Consider the following 18,835-nt stretch of genomic DNA (forward strand, 5'->3'; position numbering starts at 1 on the left):
TCTATATTGTATTTGTATATGGTTCTTCTAGTGGCTTTCTTAGTGGGTCGGTTGTGCATCTTTCATTGGTTCTCTAATTCTCTCTCTTTCTCAACTGATGTTCGCATTTATATACCCCCACAGAAAGCTTTTGAAAAACCTTCCCCAGAAAAAATTTTCACTACATGCAAATTTTTAGTCAATCTTAGTTAGGCAGCACGCAGAGGCAGATTAATAACTTTTATGTCTAACTATTAACCCCTATATTATAGCAAAACCTTCCCTAGAAAACTAAATCCCTAATTTCAGAAACCCTAACCTTTGGGATCTTACTGACGGCGCTGGGGCTGGGCTGACGGTGCTAGGGTGACGACGGCGGGGTGATGGCGGCATGGCTGCGTGGCGACTGGACTGGTGTTCTGAGCTTCTGGGCTTCTGGCGTGCAGGAGAAGAAGAAGTAAGAAGGCAAAAGGCAAAAGGTAGAGGCAGAAAAAAGGGATTGAATTCGAAGGTATGGTATAAAGACTGAAAATCCTTACCCAAACGACGTCGTTTTGGGTTTGGATGGTTTAAAAAAAAAAAAAAAAAAAAAGGGTCTGACAAGGCGTCCAGACACCTTGAGGCGTGCCTCCGCCGCCTCGACGTCTCCGGCGAAGCATTTCTCCTACTCCAGCAAAACTGAGGCGTTTGCCTCTCCGCCCAGCCTCAAGGGTACCCTAGGTGCGCCCCGAGGCGAGTTCTTTAAAACATTGATACTAAGTATGCTGAGTAGGCGATTCGGACCTTTGAAATTTGATCAAATGGCCACAATTATTATAACTTTTAGATGGCTCCCTGTTTGTAGTCATTGGATCAATTGTCAATGGCCCGGATGGTCTGCTCAGCAGGCTTAGTTTTATTGGATCTGGAGGGGATCCGGTTCCAACTAATACCATACCAGCTTACACAAGGTAGATTTTGCTTTTGCTAGCTGAGATACACGAACCGTGCACACTTCACTTCACGCTTTAATTTGGATTTTTTACAATAATTTATGACCGCATGATGTATGATGAACGGACGTGATTGAAGGATTTTTGGGATCCTCACAAAGAGGATCCTTATTCTTTTATCAACGCCCGTGAGCATAGACTTGATTTTTGGTCGGATCCAATTGGAAATACATGTTTCCAATTCCAATTCCAATCCAATTTGGAATCGGAATTTGGGTTTTCAGCTCATGGCGAATTCGGTATTTTCAGATTAGATTATTTCAGGATTTTAAAATTCTGGGAGTTGTATGACTTTATCAATACCAATATAAAAGAATATGTCATCTTCATGACTCTCTGTACATAATATAAAATTTAGTCTCAAGTTCTCATTTTTATATGTAATTATAAAAATAGTTACACATTTGAGTACATATTTTGTACGTAATAGAGTTATGCAGGTTTCAGAATTTCAGATCGGATTCAAAATATTAAATACATTTCAAGTTCTATCCATATTTTTTCGGACTTTTTCAAATGTTGGAATTTCGTTTCTAATTTGAACTGGATAGAATATTTCAACTCTGAATTGGTCGGAATTGAAGATTCCTATTCAAGTTGCACTTATGTCATTTAGTATTACGGTCTAGTGGTATTCTTCTTCACTTGTAAGTGAAAGGTCTTAAGTTCGATTCTTTCAAAAGATGAATTTGAATCACATTATTGCATCTCATTGTAAGACTTAAATTACCTCTATTCTCGTAAGGTAGATAATCTCGTTTATTAAAAAAAAATAAAAAAATTTGCCCTCCTAAGCATGATGGTTTGGCAAACAGTCATTGACGGCCGCTATGACGTCGGCAGGGTGGTATTAGGTAACACTTGACGACAGCAATGAACGTCAACCGTTACTAATCTTGTGGTTCGAATAAAAAAATACAACAAAAGGCCATTACGTGTCCAACGAGAACCAAAAGAAAAATCGAAGTACGACGTGGCGCCACCCACAACACATGCATATTTACATACGCTATCTGCATTTTTCAGAGAGAGAGTTGAGAGAAGAAGATTGTTAGGAAGTCAGAATTTAGGGTTTGCGAATTGGGATTTTGAGCTAGCGTTATGGCATTGACAAAGGCGCAGGAGCTCGTGTCCTCCGATTCGGTCGTCGTCTTCAGGTTCTTAATTTTTCTCTTTGTAATTTAATCACGATTATTGGTTAGTAAATCTCGCATTTAAGAAATGCTAATTGTTATATATATATATATATATGGATCTGTAATTGCAGCAAGACGTATTGCCCGTTCTGCGTGAACGTGAAGCAGCTCTTGACTCAATTGGGAGCCAGCTACAAGGCCATTGAGTTGGACAAAGAAAGTCAGTTTCTCTTTCTCTCTAACTATTTTTAGCTGTAATAACATATTGTTCGTATCCGTATGTGTATATTCATATCTATGTATGTATGCATACAGGACCGGCTCTGAAAGTTTGGGGCCCTTGGCAAAGGGGCTGACCCTTTAAACCGTCTCCAACCATTGGTCTAAACCTTAAATTTTTAGCACAAAAAATTTAAGTTTTAACCGAGAAATAATTTTTCTGCTCTAACCCTTATAGTCTGAAATTTTAACCTCATATTATTAAAGAATGAATTTAAACTAATTTTTTTCTTAAAGTAACTTTTTTAAAATAAAAATTATAGAGACTATCATAATTTAATTTTATGAATATTTTAATAAAAAAATATTTAGATTCTGACAAATACTGAAAAATCACTAACCGACACCATGAAACTCGTTAAACACTATGAAAAAATATGAAACAAATGGAAGATTTTTTTTTAATTACTTCGGCTGTTAAATTTAAATTTGGATTGTTAAATTTTTTTTTGTTTTTTTTTTACTGTTGAATTTCATCAAATTAGATCTTAACAGTTAGATTCAATGTATTTATAAATATAAAATAAAATTATATATATATATATATATATATAGTGGGCAACCCTACTAATCCTACACTAAATCTTGGGCTAAATTTGGCTTCTATTTGAGTTTTAGGTTTTATGCCACATTTTAGCATTGGGTTGGGTTTCTTTTTTTTTTTTTTTGGGGGGGGGGGATAGAAGTGGAAATTTAAGTTTTAGCCCAAGGTTGAAGAAGGTCTTATACATTGGGAGCCACCTACCCCGGCTACCCTCAGTGTCGGCCATGTATGCATATCATATAATTGGTTTACATACATACATATAACAGTCCTCCTTGTTTGGTTGTTTTGGATTTGTCATTTGAAGAATTACAAACATGTCCCTTTGTATCTTTGGGTATTCCATTACGGGGTGAATTTTTCTTTTGTTTGCTAATTACATATGATAGCCGGTCAAAACTTGATACTCGCTGTTGCGTAGTCTGTATTGGATGTAAAGTTTGTTTTTGAGCTACCTCACAAATGTATGTGTTGTTGGAAGAAGTCAAATTGTTAACTGGAAATTGGTGGTTTTACGAGTTCCATTTTCTTTGTGTTTAATGGGACAATTTCGCACCCTTTGCACCCAAGTTCATATTTCCCCTCACGTAGTTTAGACTAGATTAGAAAATCGTTCAACTGAAAAAAGTTGGGACTAACTCTGGATTATGTCACTTTTAAGTACCGATTGCTCACGTTATATTTTGTGAAATGAGATGGACATCTCCCTTCTCAATCTAATGCAGCATGTGTTATTTTTGAAATATAAATTTTATCCGAGTTTTATTGATGCCGGTTTTGGGTCTTGCATTTTGAAGGTGACGGAGCTCAGATACAATCTGCTTTGGGAGAGTGGACCGGCCAGCGGACTGTGCCCAATGTTTTCATTGGTGGAAACCACATCGGTGGATGTGACAGTAAGATTTCGAATCCTTTAACCACAATAGATTCTTAGATACAACCGAGGATATACCCCAATAACAGAGCCAAATCCCGCCTTAACCATGGCTATTGGAATTGTATGTCTTTGACATGACTTTGTTATCTTATCTTATCTTATTGAATAATATTATTTGATGTCATTGTGCAGAAACAACGGCGTTGCACAAGGAAGGAAAATTGGTCCCTCTGCTGACTCAAGCCGGAGCTGTTGCCAAAACTTCTGCTTAAAGAAGTTCGATGATGGTTGGATAATTAGTAGTAAAGTAGAATAATTTCAGTAATGTGCATCTGTTGATCTGTTACCACCTTTTCAGAACACAACGCACATTCGACTTGTATTTGTATAATCTCAGTTAGTATTTTTATGTTTCGATTCGGATGTGTTTCAGTAATGTGCCTGAATGTTCTGTATAATTGGTTGAGTTTTGATGTGAGTTTTCCGATACCCTGGAAGTCATCATATGTCTTGCTGGTTACACCATATCTCGTCCTTGACATTGATAGGAGGGGGGAAACCTAAGAGTTGTTGGTCTAGCGGTCAGGCTCTTGGTTTGCTCTCAAGTGGTTTGGGTTTCGATCCACCTAGCAATTGTTAATAGTTTCTCGTTTTCCAAATATTATGGGGTCAGGCGCGGGGGGTTTCTAATGATTAGTTGAGTCAAACACTTGAATACATTGGTTAAAAAAAAAGTGGGAAACAATTTTGACATGAGGTAATGTTTTAACCTCACCATTAGTGCAAAATATACCGTAGCAGGGAAAAAAAGGTAGATATCTAAAAGTTTGTAAGCTGTGAATCTGTTTCATTGTGGCCATGTATACTAGGATGTAATTTCGAACTAGCTTTCTCTGGACACGGAAGGGGTGGATAACCGTGGTTTGCTATTAGTTTTCCTCTTTTTTTTTGAACAAATGATATTATCTACAATAAGGTGGTGGAGGAGTGGACAAAGTCTTACAATGCGCTAGCAATAACGTGAGTTCAAATTCTCTTTTGGTGAGAATCAAATCTAAAATCTCTCAATTACAAATGAAGAGGAATATTATTACATCGTAATATTGGCCAATTGTCCCATTTTTTAGAAAAATAAAAGTTTTTAAAAGGGGGTAAAAAAACCTTTTTGGCCGCATTTAACCAAATTTCCCTTTAAATTTTGGATAGTGCTATAACACACTCATTTTGCGTTCTTCTTAATTTTTGATTGTCAGTCACTTAGTACTACAGTCTAGTGATATTCTTCTTCACTTGTAGATACGAGGTCTTAAGTTCAATTCTCTCCAAATGTGAATTTGAACCACATTATTGCTAACCCATTGTGAAGCTAAGCCCACCCTTTCCCTTTAGGCCATCTCCAACCGAAAGAGGGCCAAATGACTCCCTTTAGCCCTATAGCCATGCCAGAAATGATATTTTAATGAACAATGCTATGCCATATTTTATACCATCTCCAACCGAAGAGGCCCTAGGCCAAACATAGTCCTTTGACAAAAAATCATCTTCAACCAAGGAGGTCAAAGGGTTATAGGCCAAACATAATTTATTATTTTAATTAAAATAATATGGTTAATTAAATTAAACTGCCATATTAAAATAAGGTTTTCGAACATATTTTGAGTGCCACTTGTCGCCAAATGAATAAGCCTCCGGATTTTTTATCTTTATATAATCTCAATAATTTTTTGATAGGATTTCTAGTGACATGTGTCATTAACATGAGTAACTCTCCAGATTTCTTATTTTTATGTAATCTAAATAATTTTTTGGATAGGATTTCGAGTGACACGTGTCGCTAAAGTGAGTAACTCTTCATATTTCTTATCTTTATGTATTCTTAATAATTTTTCAGATAGGATTTCGAGTGTAATCGGTTGTGCAAATTTTAGATAAGATTCTTATCTACGTGGCACTTCTTATATTCAGCTTTCAATGTTGTATGAATGATGTAGGTATATATAGGAAAAAAAAAATTAGAATATATATATTTTTTAAATTCGTCAAAAAAAAAATTCAAATTCCAACGGTAACCTAACGTTGGCTAGCCGTTGCTAACTAGCGTCATGCTGACATCAAATAGTTGTTGGCATTTAAATGGACTGAGCTGGAGGGCTGGCAAAATGTCAAACTTGACATTTTGGAGGTGGAGGGCTGACAAAATGTCAAACTTGACATTATGACACTAGAGGGCTAGTTGGAGACGGTTTTCATGTCATTCCGAGTTATTTTTAGCCCTATGATAATTTGACTGGGTCGGTTGGAGATGGTTTTAATGTAGATAATTTTGTTTATTAAAAAAAATTAGCATATGGGCACACACAAAGTGTGTGAGAATTTTTTTTATTTTGTTTTTGAAATAGAAGTAGAGAGGAAGAGAGTGATAGAGAATTTGGGAGTTGGAAGTTTTTTTTTTTTTTTAAATTTTTTTTTAATTAGAGATATGTTAGGATTACATGTAGGTGAGACTTTAAAAAAAAAAAAAAATTTAGTTGTGTGAAATTACATTTATGCCTCATATTTCTTATTCATATTCTGTTTTAATTAGAAGGTTAAACTGATAATTTTATAAAATTTTGGTTGATAATAAGTGTTTTATTAATTAATAGAAATTTTAATCGTTGAATTAAATGAATTAAGAAAGATTAAGGGATAAAAATTAATAAGAAAGCGGTAAAAAATGGTGCAAATTTTTTCCTATTCAAACCCCTAACTGCCGCACCCCATCTCTTCTTTCACACGTTCCGTCTCTCTCGTCTCTCACTTCCTCTTTAACCAAAAAAGCCCTTCGAATCCTCAACTTACGAGTCCATCCTTCTCTCTTCACTGAACCTGTGAAGCAGAAACGCAGGTTCCCTTCCATCCTCTTCTTCTTCTTCTTCCTCTTCCTCCTCTGTCCTTCCAGTGAACCCAGTCCTACTACTCTGGTTCTTCTTCTTCTTCTGCGGCTACTGTTTGAGGGGTTCGGTATCACCTGCTCGATTGAAAAAAGCAAGCACATTTTAGTTTTACTGCAACTTTTTATATTATTATCTTTCTTTTGTTAATATTTTGTAAAGCTACGATTTCCTAAACTACTTTAATTTACGACGGAGCTTGGTTTCCAAATAAATTTTAGTCGTGTGATAAAGGATTGCCCTTTTTATTGTAATGCTGAATTTTTTTATTAAATTTGTTTATACTTATGTATGCGAATTTACATAAAAACATTCAGGTTTAAGGATGTTGCCTGTTGATCCGACAAAGAAGCTGTCTTTTACTCGTTGCATTAGTGATGGAGATTTGGTCATTGTCTACAAGAAGTATGATACCATGAAAGCTGTCGAAGTGCGTGCCGGTTCTGTGCTCGGAAACCGGTTCGGCGCGTTTAAGCATTCAGACTGGATAGGGAAGCAGTTTGGTTCCAAGGTTTTCAGCAGCAAGGGAGGATTTGTTTACTTGTTAGCTCCGACTCCCGAGCTTTGGACTTTGGTTTTAAGCCACAGGACTCAGATTCTGTACATTGCAGACATTAGCTTTGTGATCATGTTCTTGGAATTGGTTCCGGGATGTTTGGTTCTCGAGTCCGGGACCGGGAGTGGATCTTTGACTACTTCGCTTGCAAGGGCTGTTGCTCCTAAAGGACATGTCTATACGTTTGATTTCCATGAACAACGCGCTGTCTCGGCTAGGTAAGAAATCGAAATCCCTGCTGTTTTTGTTGTTTTGTTATGGCTTTGGTGTAAATTGGTTTCTTTACTTACGGTCCGCCTTTCAGAAGATGTGAACTTTGAGTTCGATATATGAAATTATGAATTGTGAAATACGTTCATGATTACTTTTCGTCACAAAAACTTTGTTCGACTTAAACAGAAACTGAAGAAAATTAAGCTGTGTAATTTTCGCGTGAAGCCAGCGGTTTCTGTACTTACATTAAGCCATTTCTTGTGTTTCAAGTAGGCTACCGTTACTGAAAGGCTGACAAGATTTTTACTTTTATAGGGAGGATTTTGAGAAGACGGGATTAAGCAACTTGGTCACTGTAGGAGTAAGAGATATTCAGGGCGAAGGATTTCCGGATGAGTTTTCTGGAAGGGCAGATTCTGTCTTCCTGGACTTACCCCAACCTTGGCTGGCTATCCCTTCAGCTGCGAAAATGTTGAAACAAGATGGGGTACTATGCTCCTTCTCCCCGTGTATTGAACAGGTGCAACGAGCGTCAGAGACTATGAGATCAAGCCTTACGGGTAGGCTTTTTGATGCAGTTATCTCCTTTTGTGCTTTGTGATGTGTTGATTTTTGGACTTAGTTTGCTTCTTTCAAGTGTTTTCTCTCTCAAATGTATTTCCCATGGTAAGATCTGTATCTTCTGCATGTGTATAGATAGATATAAGGACGTTTGAGATACTCCTTCACACATATGAAGTTCGAGAATGGAAATTAGATGAGTTCCAAGGTGACGAAGCTGGTTCTGTTGGATCTCATCCACGTAAAAGGCAACATCGATCAAATGAAGGAAGCAATGTGCAGGAAACTACAGGTTCTCCCACGGTCATGGCTAGGCCATGTCGCGACGCCAGAGGCCACACTGGCTATTTGACATTTGCAAGACTCAAATGCCTCTCGTAAAGTATGCAACTTTAATCTAGTTATAGACATAAAGCCTGATTCTTGAACGTGGTTAACTTCGCACGTTATGTAACGCGAATAGCCCAAATAGTTGGGACGAGGTTTCGTTTTTACTGGTTCTGTAATGTGAATTCTTGCAATGATTCAGAAAGTTAGCAATTTGAAAGAGAAAATGCATGTCCATTTTGTGTTTAGTCCCTTTCTCAACACCAATCATGAACCTTTCTAGACCACTTACGATTCAGTATCTTCGTCGTTATCAATCTTTTGAAAATTAGTGTTTGTGATTTTTGGGTGTTTCAGAAGGGAAAAAATATCAGCCTCAAAATTGAAGTGCTGAAGGTCACATGTTTGCCTTTGCTAATTTAGTACACAGGATTGCAATCCAATCATTCCACTGCTAGCTTCCAAAACCCCGAAAATGACTAATCCCACTCGTCAACCCTTCGGATTTCTGATGCTTGCAAGGATGTGTGGTCCACATTGGAAAGTTAGGGAGCCTTGCATGTGCTTATAAAGAGTTGAGCTACCCTCTCCGTTGTTAATTGGTCTTGGAGCGGAACCTAAACTGCAAAGTGAAAATTGTAAAGATCGCCATTTGTCCTTCAGTTTTGTATTCATGCAGGGACTTGAAAGCGTTAAACACCTGCTCCCAAATTCCAAACCTTCAGATCAAGATGCAGAGCACTGTGCTTGCTGTGTCTCCTTCCACCTCGTTTCTCAAACCTCCGTGTCGAAACTCTTTTCTTAATGCCTCTCAGCTTTCACCCTCAACGTCCTTCATACAAGTTGACAATCTGACTAAAGTTCAAAGACTTTCATAGCAAACAGCTCTTTACACTTTTCTTATTCCAATGCTTCCTTCATTTTCTCGAATCGTAGATATGATAATTTGAAGGTCAGGGCTGCTTCTGTGCCCGAGAGTGCTGATGAGGCCTCGAAACAGAGTGGGTTGGTTAAGACCTTGCAGCTTGGTTCAATGTTCGGAATTTGGTACCTTTTGAATATTTACTTCTACATCTACAGCAAACAGGTACATTCTCTGTCTTCATTGTCTTTAACCATCTGTTCTCCCCACGTTTTTAATTGTCTTCTCCTGTTTTGAAATGCATGTTTTCGCTTCTTGTTTTCGTCTAAAAGAAGCTAGAATTTGAAGGCCAGAGCTTGTTCATAGATTCTTTTCCAGCAATGGTCACCATGTTTCAGTTTGGCTGAGGGACTGTGATGATTATCCTGATGTGGGCTCTTAACCTCTACCCCAGTCCAAATCTCACTCGGTCACAGGTACCTACTTACTTATCCCATGTCGAACGGAGTAGAATACAACATATAATATGTAGTATCACTACTAATAGCACCGAGACCTTTTGTATAAACCCAAAATAGTAGGTGGTTAGATACAAGTTGGGATAGTACTAGTGTGATTAGTAGTATGCCATTTCTCCATCTCTTTGAAATCTTTCGACTTGGGTGGCAGCTTGCGGCAGTTCTACCTTTGGGTGTGGCACACAGTCGGAAACTTATTGACTAACATTAGCCTTGGGAAAGTTTCAGTTTCCTTCACTCACACAATCAAGGCCATGGAGCCCTTGTTCACAGTTGGATTCTCTGCTCTTTTGCTTGCTGAGGTAACAACTTTTCTTCTTCTTCTTTCTTCCTACTTGTGAATCAATCATTATGAAGGCGGTTGCCAACTTGCGGTATGATTGCTGGGTAATCTATGTCATTGTTGATGAAGCAATTTGGCTTTCAGCTTTCTGATCAGCCTGACTGCTGATTGCTGTCCACACAAAGGCCGAGTATTTGGGTGGTTTCTTCTCTTGTACCGATTGTAGGTGGAGGGGTATTGGCATCCTTCACCGAGGCCTCTTTTAAATGGTAAGACATCTGGGAACACAAATTTATGCACGAGTTGAATTCATGGGCAGGTTCTTGGATTATAGTCTGCTAAAAGGAACAAGTTCTAACAGGATCGGTTTCGGTAGTGCAATGGCCTCTAATTTTACAAACCAATCACGTAATGTACTCAACAAGAAGTTCATGATTAAAAAAAGAGGTAAAACTAATTAACCTGCAGATGCAATTTCCTTATTTTCAGAATTTCTTCATGAGGCTTAACAATTTTGTTTTGTGATTAGGAATCTTTGGACAATATCAATCTCTTCTCAGTGATCACTATCATTTCCTTCATCCTGTTGGTTCCTTCGGCGATTCTATTGGAAGGCGTTAAATTTACTCCTTCTTACCTGCACTCTGCTGTGGATACTATTGCTAAGTGCTTCCCAAAAAAGCAGTTAGAAGTGCTTCCTCAAGTAGCTAGTTTTTCTGTACACATTGCTGTATAATTGATAATATTACATGTATACCAGGCAAACCAAGGATTGAATATCAAAGAGTTATGCGTAAGATCACTTCTGGCTGGCTTCTGCTTCCACACTTGACACCACAGTTTCCTACTCTCTCTAAATTAAACCGAAAATTGAAGTTACGTACTTCTTGCAGTAACAAATCTCAGTAGTTAATGTGTACAAACAGTTTTTGGCTTAGAAGTGATGAGTAATGGTTATAATTGCTTGGTTATTTTTGCAAATTTGCGTGGTTATGCAGGTCTCTTATATGATACTGCAGATGGTATCACCAGTGACTCACGCAGTCGGAAACTGTATGAAGCGTGTGGTGGTGATAGTCTCCTCAGTCATCTTCTTCCAAACCCCCGTCTCACTGATAAACGCACTCGGTAAGTTCCTTGTATATTTACATGTATGACACATTATTACATATGGCACAATTCTAGTGTTTAGGTTTCTTGTTTAACAATGACTGGGTTAAATTGCAGGGACAGCTTGTACTAGATCTCGCAGGAGTGTTCTTGTATTCAAGAGCCAAGAGACTAAAGCCAAAGCCCAATTAGTGATGCATGAATTGTAAATATATAAGGACAATGCTTGTGTCTCTACGGGATTTACTTGTTTCCCTACTTATGAAGTATAATTAACGAATATTTACCATCTGAACACCATAAACGAACCATTCATTCTCTTTATAATTACCTAAAGATCATAGATGCAAAAATTATTCAATTTGAAGATCTTTTAGTCATTCATATGTATAGAAAAAATAGACGGTTCATCGTGAGAATGCTGCTGGCTACTATAACCTTATCTTTTTATCACTCCATTTGGCAATACGTAATTTGCTGTGTGGCCTCGCATAGGCGCTACATCAACATACTAACAGATCTTTTAGGGCAGATAAATGGCAATGACCCATTGATGACTAAATTAGGAGATGAGGAACGAAATAATGAGTTTGAAACATAAAGAACCAAACTGATGAGTTAACAAAAACATAAGTGACCATAAAAACCCTATATGAAAGCAAAAAAGAAAATCATCATCATTTGTAAAGATTAGTTCAATGTCACTTAGTACTACGGTCTAGTGGTATTCATTTTCACTTGTAAGTGAGAGGTCTTAAATTCAATTCTCGCTAAAGACAATGTTGAACCACATTATTATGGCAAGCCCATTGTAAAACTTAGCTCACTCTCCTACTCCCTTAGTATAAATACTATCGTTTGCTTAAAAAAAAAATAGTTCAATAATATATATACACACATACATACATATTTGTGTGCTTGCGCCCATCATATTGTATGCAAAGATATATTTGTTACCTCCAAAACAATTTTTATTTTAGTATAGGAAACGTTGTTAACCAAATAAGCTATATAAGCACCTCAAGGTCTGTTGAGACTGCTTATCAAAATGCTGTATTTCTATTAATTATAATTTCAACTCACCTTAATGGATGCGCTTCTAGCACAAACGCAAAGAGTGCATAAATCTCTCCCATTTATTTTTTATCCTTTTACCAAAGTTTGCATAATTGGCTCTATCCACAATTAAAAAATAGAAGCGTTATACATAATGGTATCCACAATGGCTTAATTGCTCTATTAGCGACGCGGGTACGGCCAACATGGCATAAGCAAGATCTCAAGTGTTAACCTACACACTTTACTAACAATAGTGATGCCAATTTGGAACAAAGAGCTATCACAAATCTGCATCAATCTTAATCAATTTCCAATTATGCATATTGCTTACTTTCTAAGCACTTTATGTGGATTTCGAATTTCTAGCTAAATATAAAACCTCATATATATTATATATAGTCATCAAAGTACAGTTGTTATATGGTGCAGTTAACTGTACTTGTGAGCACAATAATAACAGAATATCGATGACCATATCGACCACATTTTGATATTTATAACTTCACAATATAGACAATATCAACAATAACGACGACATATATAGATGGCATTTACAAAACATCTCTATATAAATAAATAGATAGCAAATTTGGACAAACACATGCATAAACAAAACAAAACAAAACTAAAGTTGAAACAACATCAACACTGTGGTCCAATTAGAAACTATCCAAATGAAAATGCTAAAAGGAAATACAAGTCTGAACGCTTCTAAACATGAAACCCTGATGACGCACAAAAACAACAACAGAATGACAACATACGAAATAGCTAGGGGCAGGCTGCCGACAAAGCACTTCCTGCAGCTGCACGAAAGCTCACATATTTCTCTTGAAATGGAGCATCTCCATACTATCCAGCTCTTTCTTGAAATGGTCATCATGTCCCCGCATAAAGTTGTTCATCTCCAATGGAAAAAATGGCAGTTCATACTCCATGCTGCAGCTCGGATCCTTAACCCTAGAAGTGCTGCTGCTTGCCATTCTCTGCTGCAGGTACCCACCAAGTCCATAGCTTTCAAAAATATTGAACATGTTACTCTTGTCGAAATCAGAAAGAGTTGTAACACCATCAACCATGTGATTGTTCATGTTGGAGGCCTCACTGTCAAAAGGTTCTGGACGATAACCCGTGAGATCCCAATTCACGGAGTTGGTTGCGTCTGGGCTCTCGACAATGTTGTTCTGATTAATGTGCATCCCAGACTGATGATCCGGTGAGACCACAGACGACAGCACCGCTTTGTTCTCCATAGTTCCGGTAGAGTTGGCGGAAGCAGTACTAGGAGTACCAGTAGTAGTGCTACTGACCACGCTCCTGATGTAGTCCTGCAACATAGAGCTCTCATTGTAATTGTTATTGGAGGAGTCCTGCTTGTTGCTCTTCCTCTTTGAGTTTTGCTTCCTCTTTGTTGCGTTCCAGTGATTCTTGATGGTGTTTTCTGTTCTTCCAGGCAATATCTTTGCCATTTCTGCCCATCTGTTCCCCATTTTCTTGTGGGCTTCGATCAGTATCTTGTCCTCTTCCTCGCTCCACACTTCTTTCTGCAAGTTTCAACACAGATTTAATTACTTGCATGAACGCACTATATATTTAACTATCTGAGTATGTTAACCAAGCGGAGATGAACAGAGGCAGAGAATGAAGATCAGAGGAAGAAGATGAAGTGCAGAGAGAGAAATATATTCACGCACATATTTACATATCTGAATACATATGCTTCTAAGATAATATATAAAAGTCAAAAGCTGATTGATCTGGTAAACAACAACTCGTTTAATTAAAACCAACGTTATGCACGAGCTAACTAGATTTGATCTGTAACTGTCAACTTTCTGTTAGCATGTCCAAGTAGAAAACAATGCATGTAGTACGTACTACGCATATGCTAATGTATAGTCCTAGGGTTTTAACTAGGAAAACTCAAGATGCATGCATCGTCACCTTAGTTCAATAACATCAAATCAGAGAAGGAAAAAGGGTAATCCTACTTGATCCGATGCAATTATTTGTTACAAATCAAAATTAACTTAATAATTTTTTTTTATCATGATAATAATTAACATTTTTATAATTATAGAAGGTACATTTATATATGTGAAAAAGCAAATTAAAAAATTTGAATTTCATCATAAATTGTTTTTCAGTGAAAAACTTCATTATAAATTATTCAATCAAAATTCACTACATATTTACAAAAGAGTAAGGATTGAAGAGTAATTTAGATAAATAATATACAATAATTCAAACTTATAATTAAAAAGTGAATAAATTTTATGTCTCCGAATGGGTTGGATTTTAGCCTAATTTTGGTCCATATCGAAGACCCCTATTTAGACTATATTTTGTAAACAATATCACGCAGGTATTGATGATTAACGTGCTTCTTTCTTATTGGTGAAACATCACATATTTTATAAATATGATCTAAAAAATGCTCGACCTAATCATCAATAAACGCGTATATAACTTACAAAATATGGTCTAAATAGATAGTCTCTCTAGCGTTACCCATAATTTAATAATTCAAATTGAAATAAATTCGAATTCCGATATGTACGCATAAGCTAACCCTGGCATGGGTTGTTTTGGAAATTCATGACTTGTCATGGTTAATTATTACAATCTAATCCAAATTCTGCAATCCACCTTAACCGCTGGTTGAAACGCATGTTTCTGCGTTGTCAAGCAGACATTGACAAATACTGGACAATACAATGTCCATTAAAACTTCACAAAACGTATAAATGGACAAATAAAGTAATTATATATTTTACGACAGACGTCAAAAAAATTAGAATTACAGTATTTTTTTTAATAAAAATATAACCAAATATGTGCATATGCCATATATGTAGCAATTTATCTTTGTGTGTATATACATTAATAAAATTATGAGTAATTGTATGTATTTGCATAAATCTTTTGTTTTTATTTAAAAGATAAATAAACTTTAGTGAATGAAGCTATATATATGCTTGTATGTAATTTATATGTTAACGAAGGTTGTGAAATAGTGAAGAATTAAGGGGAAAAAGGATGAAACCCTAATGTCAGGCCGCAGATGGTTGTGCCATCTTTCTCTACATTGCTTTCCCACTCTCCCCGTCAGCTGGTTAGCAATATGAGACCACTTCTTAATTCCAAACCTGCCAACCAATTGTACCAAGTGTCTGCAAAGAGAGATTTAACTGAGTTAATTACCAATTCTTACCGAACATCAAAAAACTAATTCGACTTCTTAAAAAAAAGATTTAAAATATCCTCCAAATTCAGAAAAATACATGAAGAAAATATAAATCAACACTGTGATTAACCAAATAATCGACTAAAATCAGGAAAACCAAATACCTGTCTTCCTCAGGACTCCATTGGCCTTTTATTATATCAGGTTTCTTGTGCAAGAGTTTGATGGCTCCTCCCTCGCACAACCTTTTGCTCTTCTTTTCATCAGCTGAGAGCCTTGGAATATCATCTGAAGGCAGACGCATCGCTGGAGCTGATGAGGACCCGAATTCACCATAAATTACCAATGGTGGGAGCTGCACACAGCTTTCTGACCCCATCTGCTGGTCATGAGGAATCTCTTGATGGTCGGGAGGATAACCCAAACAGCCTCTAACACCACCATGAAATCCATGCATCCCCACCAATTCGCTTTCGCCACAATCGGATGTCACGAAATGATGGCGGTGATAATTTGGGGTATAAGGTGAAGGTTCAAAGGGGTTATTAAGGGTGTTGCATGTGGTTGAAATCTTGCTGAAGGGGTTGGATGAAGAACCGGCCTCAGTGGTTGTGAAATGATCAGTCTTTGGAGTGAGATTGTACTCATGGGAATGAGAAACGCGATTAAACCCATGATTTATGGAATTGGGGTGATGAAACAAAGCCTTAGGAGAACTGGGTGGTGGAGGGGAGGATCTAGAGAGAGAATAAAGATTCCCATTGGTGGTAGTGGTTTTGATGGTGGTGGGAGGAGGGTTTTCTGGTTTCATCAATTTCAGAGGGTTTGAAGAACCATAGAGAAGGGTGGAAATCAAGGGAAAATTATCTAATTCTCTCAAGTTGGTTTCCAAGTACTCCATGCAAGCAGAGAGAGTCTCAGGGCTCTAGAGAGAGAAACAAAAGCTCAAGAAGGAAGGCTGGTTTAATGTGTGCTAGCTGATGTAAATTCTTGGGTTTTTTTATAAGTGAGGTTTGATGGAGAGCAAGGCAAATGTGGACCCCACTGCCTATCTAGCGTTGCAGGGCCATATCTACCATAAAAGGGCTCATATTTCTTCCAGTCTGTGTCCATTGAACTTCCCTTGCCATGTTTTTTTTCCTTATTTTTTGAAACAAAAAATTGAAAAAATTTAAATAAAATAAAACATAGGGAAAAAATTATTAGGTTGTTATACTAGTCTTGTATTTTAGGGAAATTGTAAGACGGGTTATGACACATGGTGGACATGTATTGCCCATAGCTCTGTTTTATGACGTGACATATCATATATGAAAACAATGCGTTTCACGGTGTATTTATTTTTTTTGTAAGGCCACAACCGTCGATGGCAGATCCAACGATGAGTATCAACTAGAAATACACTCAGAATAACAACAAAAATCATAAAAGACATGTTTCTTTGCATTTTCTAACTAAGAAAAAACATATTTCCAACTCCCTTTAAATTCATTCTAGTTTAAAAACTACATTTTAATTACAAATAATATTAGGGAGATCAAAATTTTAAATTAAATTTTGTAAATCATACGACATAATTGTTGATAATTAAATTATTACTTCATGTTGATTAACGTGTTTTTTTTTTTACTGCTAACACATCATATATTTGAAAATTTAATTTAAAATTTTGATCGACCTAGCATTACTCTTACCAAAAAGAGGCAATAGGAGCCTAGGAATTAGCTCCTCCTCTCAATTTCATAGAGGAAATTTAAAGCTACCAAAATAATTTCTTTAAAAATTAATTTTACTACCAAATGATTTTCTTTTCAGTCTTATCTTTTCTTTCCACCTCGTCTAGTTTTATCTAAATCACACTTGTTAATTGTAAATGCATATTTGGAAGGTGTTCAAACCAAATATATGGAAAATGTGAACCATTTGCTTTGGCATAATCTTAAATTTGGCTCAATATATTGACCATATATGCATTTTGCAAGGCTCAAGTACTTGAATCTCATAATACAAACATCCATATCCTAAACTTACCATTTAAAAATAATTAAAATGATTTTTTAATAATTTGACACATAAAATAATAAGACAAATAACTTATAGATAAGGATTTGGGCAATGAAGTAATTTTCAGCTGGTTTTGTAACAATATATTTGTAACTGAAGTTTTGAAAGTATCCTCCTAAATTGGTATCTAATTTATTGGATGTATATTTAATTATTTTCATAATAATTAAGGTATTAACATAATTTTGCATTGGAATTTAAAATTTCTACAGTTACACAGCAATGGCCACATTGTTAAAAGCCATTACTCTCAAGCATAAAACTATTTGACTATTTTAGTTATTTAGTTTTTTGCTTAATTTATTTTCAACTTCCACTCCACACTTTATTGGGAGGAGAGGTTTTTCAGTGTGCAGGGAATAGGCGCGGTGCAACAAGTGTAATAATATAATTAATTGGAAACTTGAAAAAAAAAAATTCCAACAAATTGTATTTTTAACACTTGATTTATTAGACTGTATTTCTAACACACCGAAAAAAAAAAAATTCATTGACTAGGAGGAATAAATATGGGGAATTTTATTAGCTCTAAAAATAAGCGGTCTCGAATTGCACTTGTTATCATGAGGGCTGTGTTTTAGCAATAATTAGTTTTAGTTTTAATGTGATTTACTTTCAATAAAATGGCTTAATAAATAAATTTAAATAGTCAATTATATTAGCTTTATTTTTGGCTGTATTCGTCATGACAAACATGCACTAAATTCAGTACCTTTTGTCTCTTTATCCGCTGAAATAGAAAAAGCAATATTTTACAATCCACCTGAAATTTAACAAACATTTTAATTACGATTTGATTGGACTTGAAAATACTCTACTTTTGTAAGAAACGGGAAGCTAATATTTAAAAAGATAAAAAGTAAACAAAATGTGAAATATAAGAACTCTGGTCGCACCATAAAGAGGGAAAAAACTTGAATAAGGATGTCTGACTATGTTATTTGTAGGCATCTCTAACAAAAACAAAACTATGAGAGCCCTTATGTTTTTACTTCGCTCAATCCCACGCAAATTCAATCAGTATTCACTATTCAAACTTCACTAATGAAGCAACCCTACTAAAGTTTCTCACAAAGAGCCTGCTGCCCTCGTGTTTTACTTCACCCCACCCCATGCTAATCTCACCAGTATAAGGACTGCACTAGTCAAGCAATCATATCGAAATTTCTCTCGTAGAAATGATAATTTTTTTCCCTAGTCAATCTCCCAACGACAATATGTGTTGGTTTATTTTCCCACATTACTGTATCTTTTTCTAAATTTCAATTGGATTCAAGATCCTCTCCGGATCATTGTGTCTAAACGGATCACTATGTTTAGAGCCTAAGACCATCTCCAATGGTGACCTAAAACCT

At 36.3% G+C, this 18,835-nt stretch overlaps 3 protein-coding genes and 2 long non-coding RNA genes across 6 annotated transcripts; 4 read left to right on the forward strand and 1 right to left on the reverse strand.

Annotated features, from left to right (window-relative positions):
* Window positions 1-1,961: 1,961 nt before the first annotated feature.
* On the forward strand, window positions 1,962-4,304 carry LOC137708388 (glutaredoxin). Its single transcript, XM_068447446.2, has 4 exons — window positions 1,962-2,128; window positions 2,239-2,327; window positions 3,728-3,826; window positions 4,000-4,304. Exons 1-4 carry the CDS (start codon window positions 2,073-2,075, stop codon window positions 4,077-4,079), a joined length of 324 nt encoding a protein of 107 aa, XP_068303547.1. The 5' UTR covers window positions 1,962-2,072; the 3' UTR covers window positions 4,080-4,304.
* A 2,292-nt stretch (window positions 4,305-6,596) lies between these two features.
* Window positions 6,597-8,634, forward strand: LOC137749415 (S-adenosyl-L-methionine-dependent methyltransferases superfamily protein). Its single transcript, XM_088688684.1, has 3 exons — window positions 6,597-7,514; window positions 7,825-8,069; window positions 8,210-8,634. Exons 1-3 carry the CDS (start codon window positions 7,066-7,068, stop codon window positions 8,449-8,451), a joined length of 936 nt encoding a protein of 311 aa, XP_088544810.1. The 5' UTR covers window positions 6,597-7,065; the 3' UTR covers window positions 8,452-8,634.
* Window positions 8,635-8,803: 169 nt separating this feature from the next.
* Window positions 8,804-10,507, forward strand: LOC137749236 (uncharacterized). Its single transcript, XR_011070194.2, has 5 exons — window positions 8,804-9,484; window positions 9,592-9,735; window positions 9,929-10,079; window positions 10,205-10,329; window positions 10,422-10,507. It is a non-coding gene; the product is annotated as an uncharacterized LOC137749236 (long non-coding RNA).
* Window positions 10,508-10,677: 170 nt separating this feature from the next.
* LOC148689230 (uncharacterized) lies at window positions 10,678-11,506 on the forward strand. Of its 2 annotated transcripts, XR_015958224.1 has the most exons (3): window positions 10,678-10,935; window positions 11,059-11,188; window positions 11,288-11,506. It is a non-coding gene; the product is annotated as an uncharacterized LOC148689230 (long non-coding RNA). The 2 variants fall into 2 exon arrangements; XR_015958223.1 differs by having other exon boundaries at window positions 10,678-11,188.
* A 1,453-nt stretch (window positions 11,507-12,959) lies between these two features.
* On the reverse strand, window positions 12,960-16,317 carry LOC137709282 (uncharacterized). The gene is made up of 3 exons (XM_088688825.1): window positions 15,581-16,317; window positions 15,276-15,402; window positions 12,960-13,773 (listed from the first exon to the last, which is right to left on the reverse strand). Exons 1-3 carry the CDS (start codon window positions 16,315-16,317, stop codon window positions 13,048-13,050), a joined length of 1,590 nt encoding a protein of 529 aa, XP_088544951.1. The 3' UTR covers window positions 12,960-13,047.
* Between the last annotated feature and the right edge of the window lie 2,518 nt (window positions 16,318-18,835).

The sequence above is a fragment of the Pyrus communis genome, chromosome 17, assembly GCF_041283825.1.
Source record: "Pyrus communis isolate YQ-2024b chromosome 17, ASM4128382v1, whole genome shotgun sequence".
Lineage (NCBI taxonomy): Eukaryota > Viridiplantae > Streptophyta > Magnoliopsida > Rosales > Rosaceae > Pyrus > Pyrus communis.

What these genes read in the sequence shown, in the direction of transcription:
- LOC137708388 (XM_068447446.2), top strand. Translation starts at nt 2,073, where the DNA reads ATGGCATTGACAAAGGCGCAGGAGCTCGTGTCCTCCGATTCGGTCGTC. An exon ending in GATTCGGTCGTCGTCTTCAG is followed by an intron (nt 2,129 to 2,238) that starts GTTCTTAATTTT and finishes CTGTAATTGCAG; the next exon opens with CAAGACGTATTGCCCGTTCT. An exon ending in CCACATCGGTGGATGTGACA is followed by an intron (nt 3,827 to 3,999) that starts GTAAGATTTCGA and finishes GTCATTGTGCAG; the next exon opens with AAACAACGGCGTTGCACAAG.
- LOC137749415 (XM_088688684.1), top strand. Translation starts at nt 7,066, where the DNA reads ATGTTGCCTGTTGATCCGACAAAGAAGCTGTCTTTTACTCGTTGCATT. An exon ending in CAACGCGCTGTCTCGGCTAG is followed by an intron (nt 7,515 to 7,824) that starts GTAAGAAATCGA and finishes TTACTTTTATAG; the next exon opens with GGAGGATTTTGAGAAGACGG. An exon ending in TATGAGATCAAGCCTTACGG is followed by an intron (nt 8,070 to 8,209) that starts GTAGGCTTTTTG and finishes GTGTATAGATAG; the next exon opens with ATATAAGGACGTTTGAGATA.
- LOC137709282 (XM_088688825.1), bottom strand. Translation starts at nt 16,317, where the DNA reads ATGGAGTACTTGGAAACCAACTTGAGAGAATTAGATAATTTTCCCTTG. An exon ending in TGGAGTCCTGAGGAAGACAG is followed by an intron (nt 15,403 to 15,580) that starts GTATTTGGTTTT and finishes CTCTCTTTGCAG; the next exon opens with ACACTTGGTACAATTGGTTG. An exon ending in ATCTGCGGCCTGACATTAGG is followed by an intron (nt 13,774 to 15,275) that starts GTTTCATCCTTT and finishes TGAAACTTGCAG; the next exon opens with AAAGAAGTGTGGAGCGAGGA.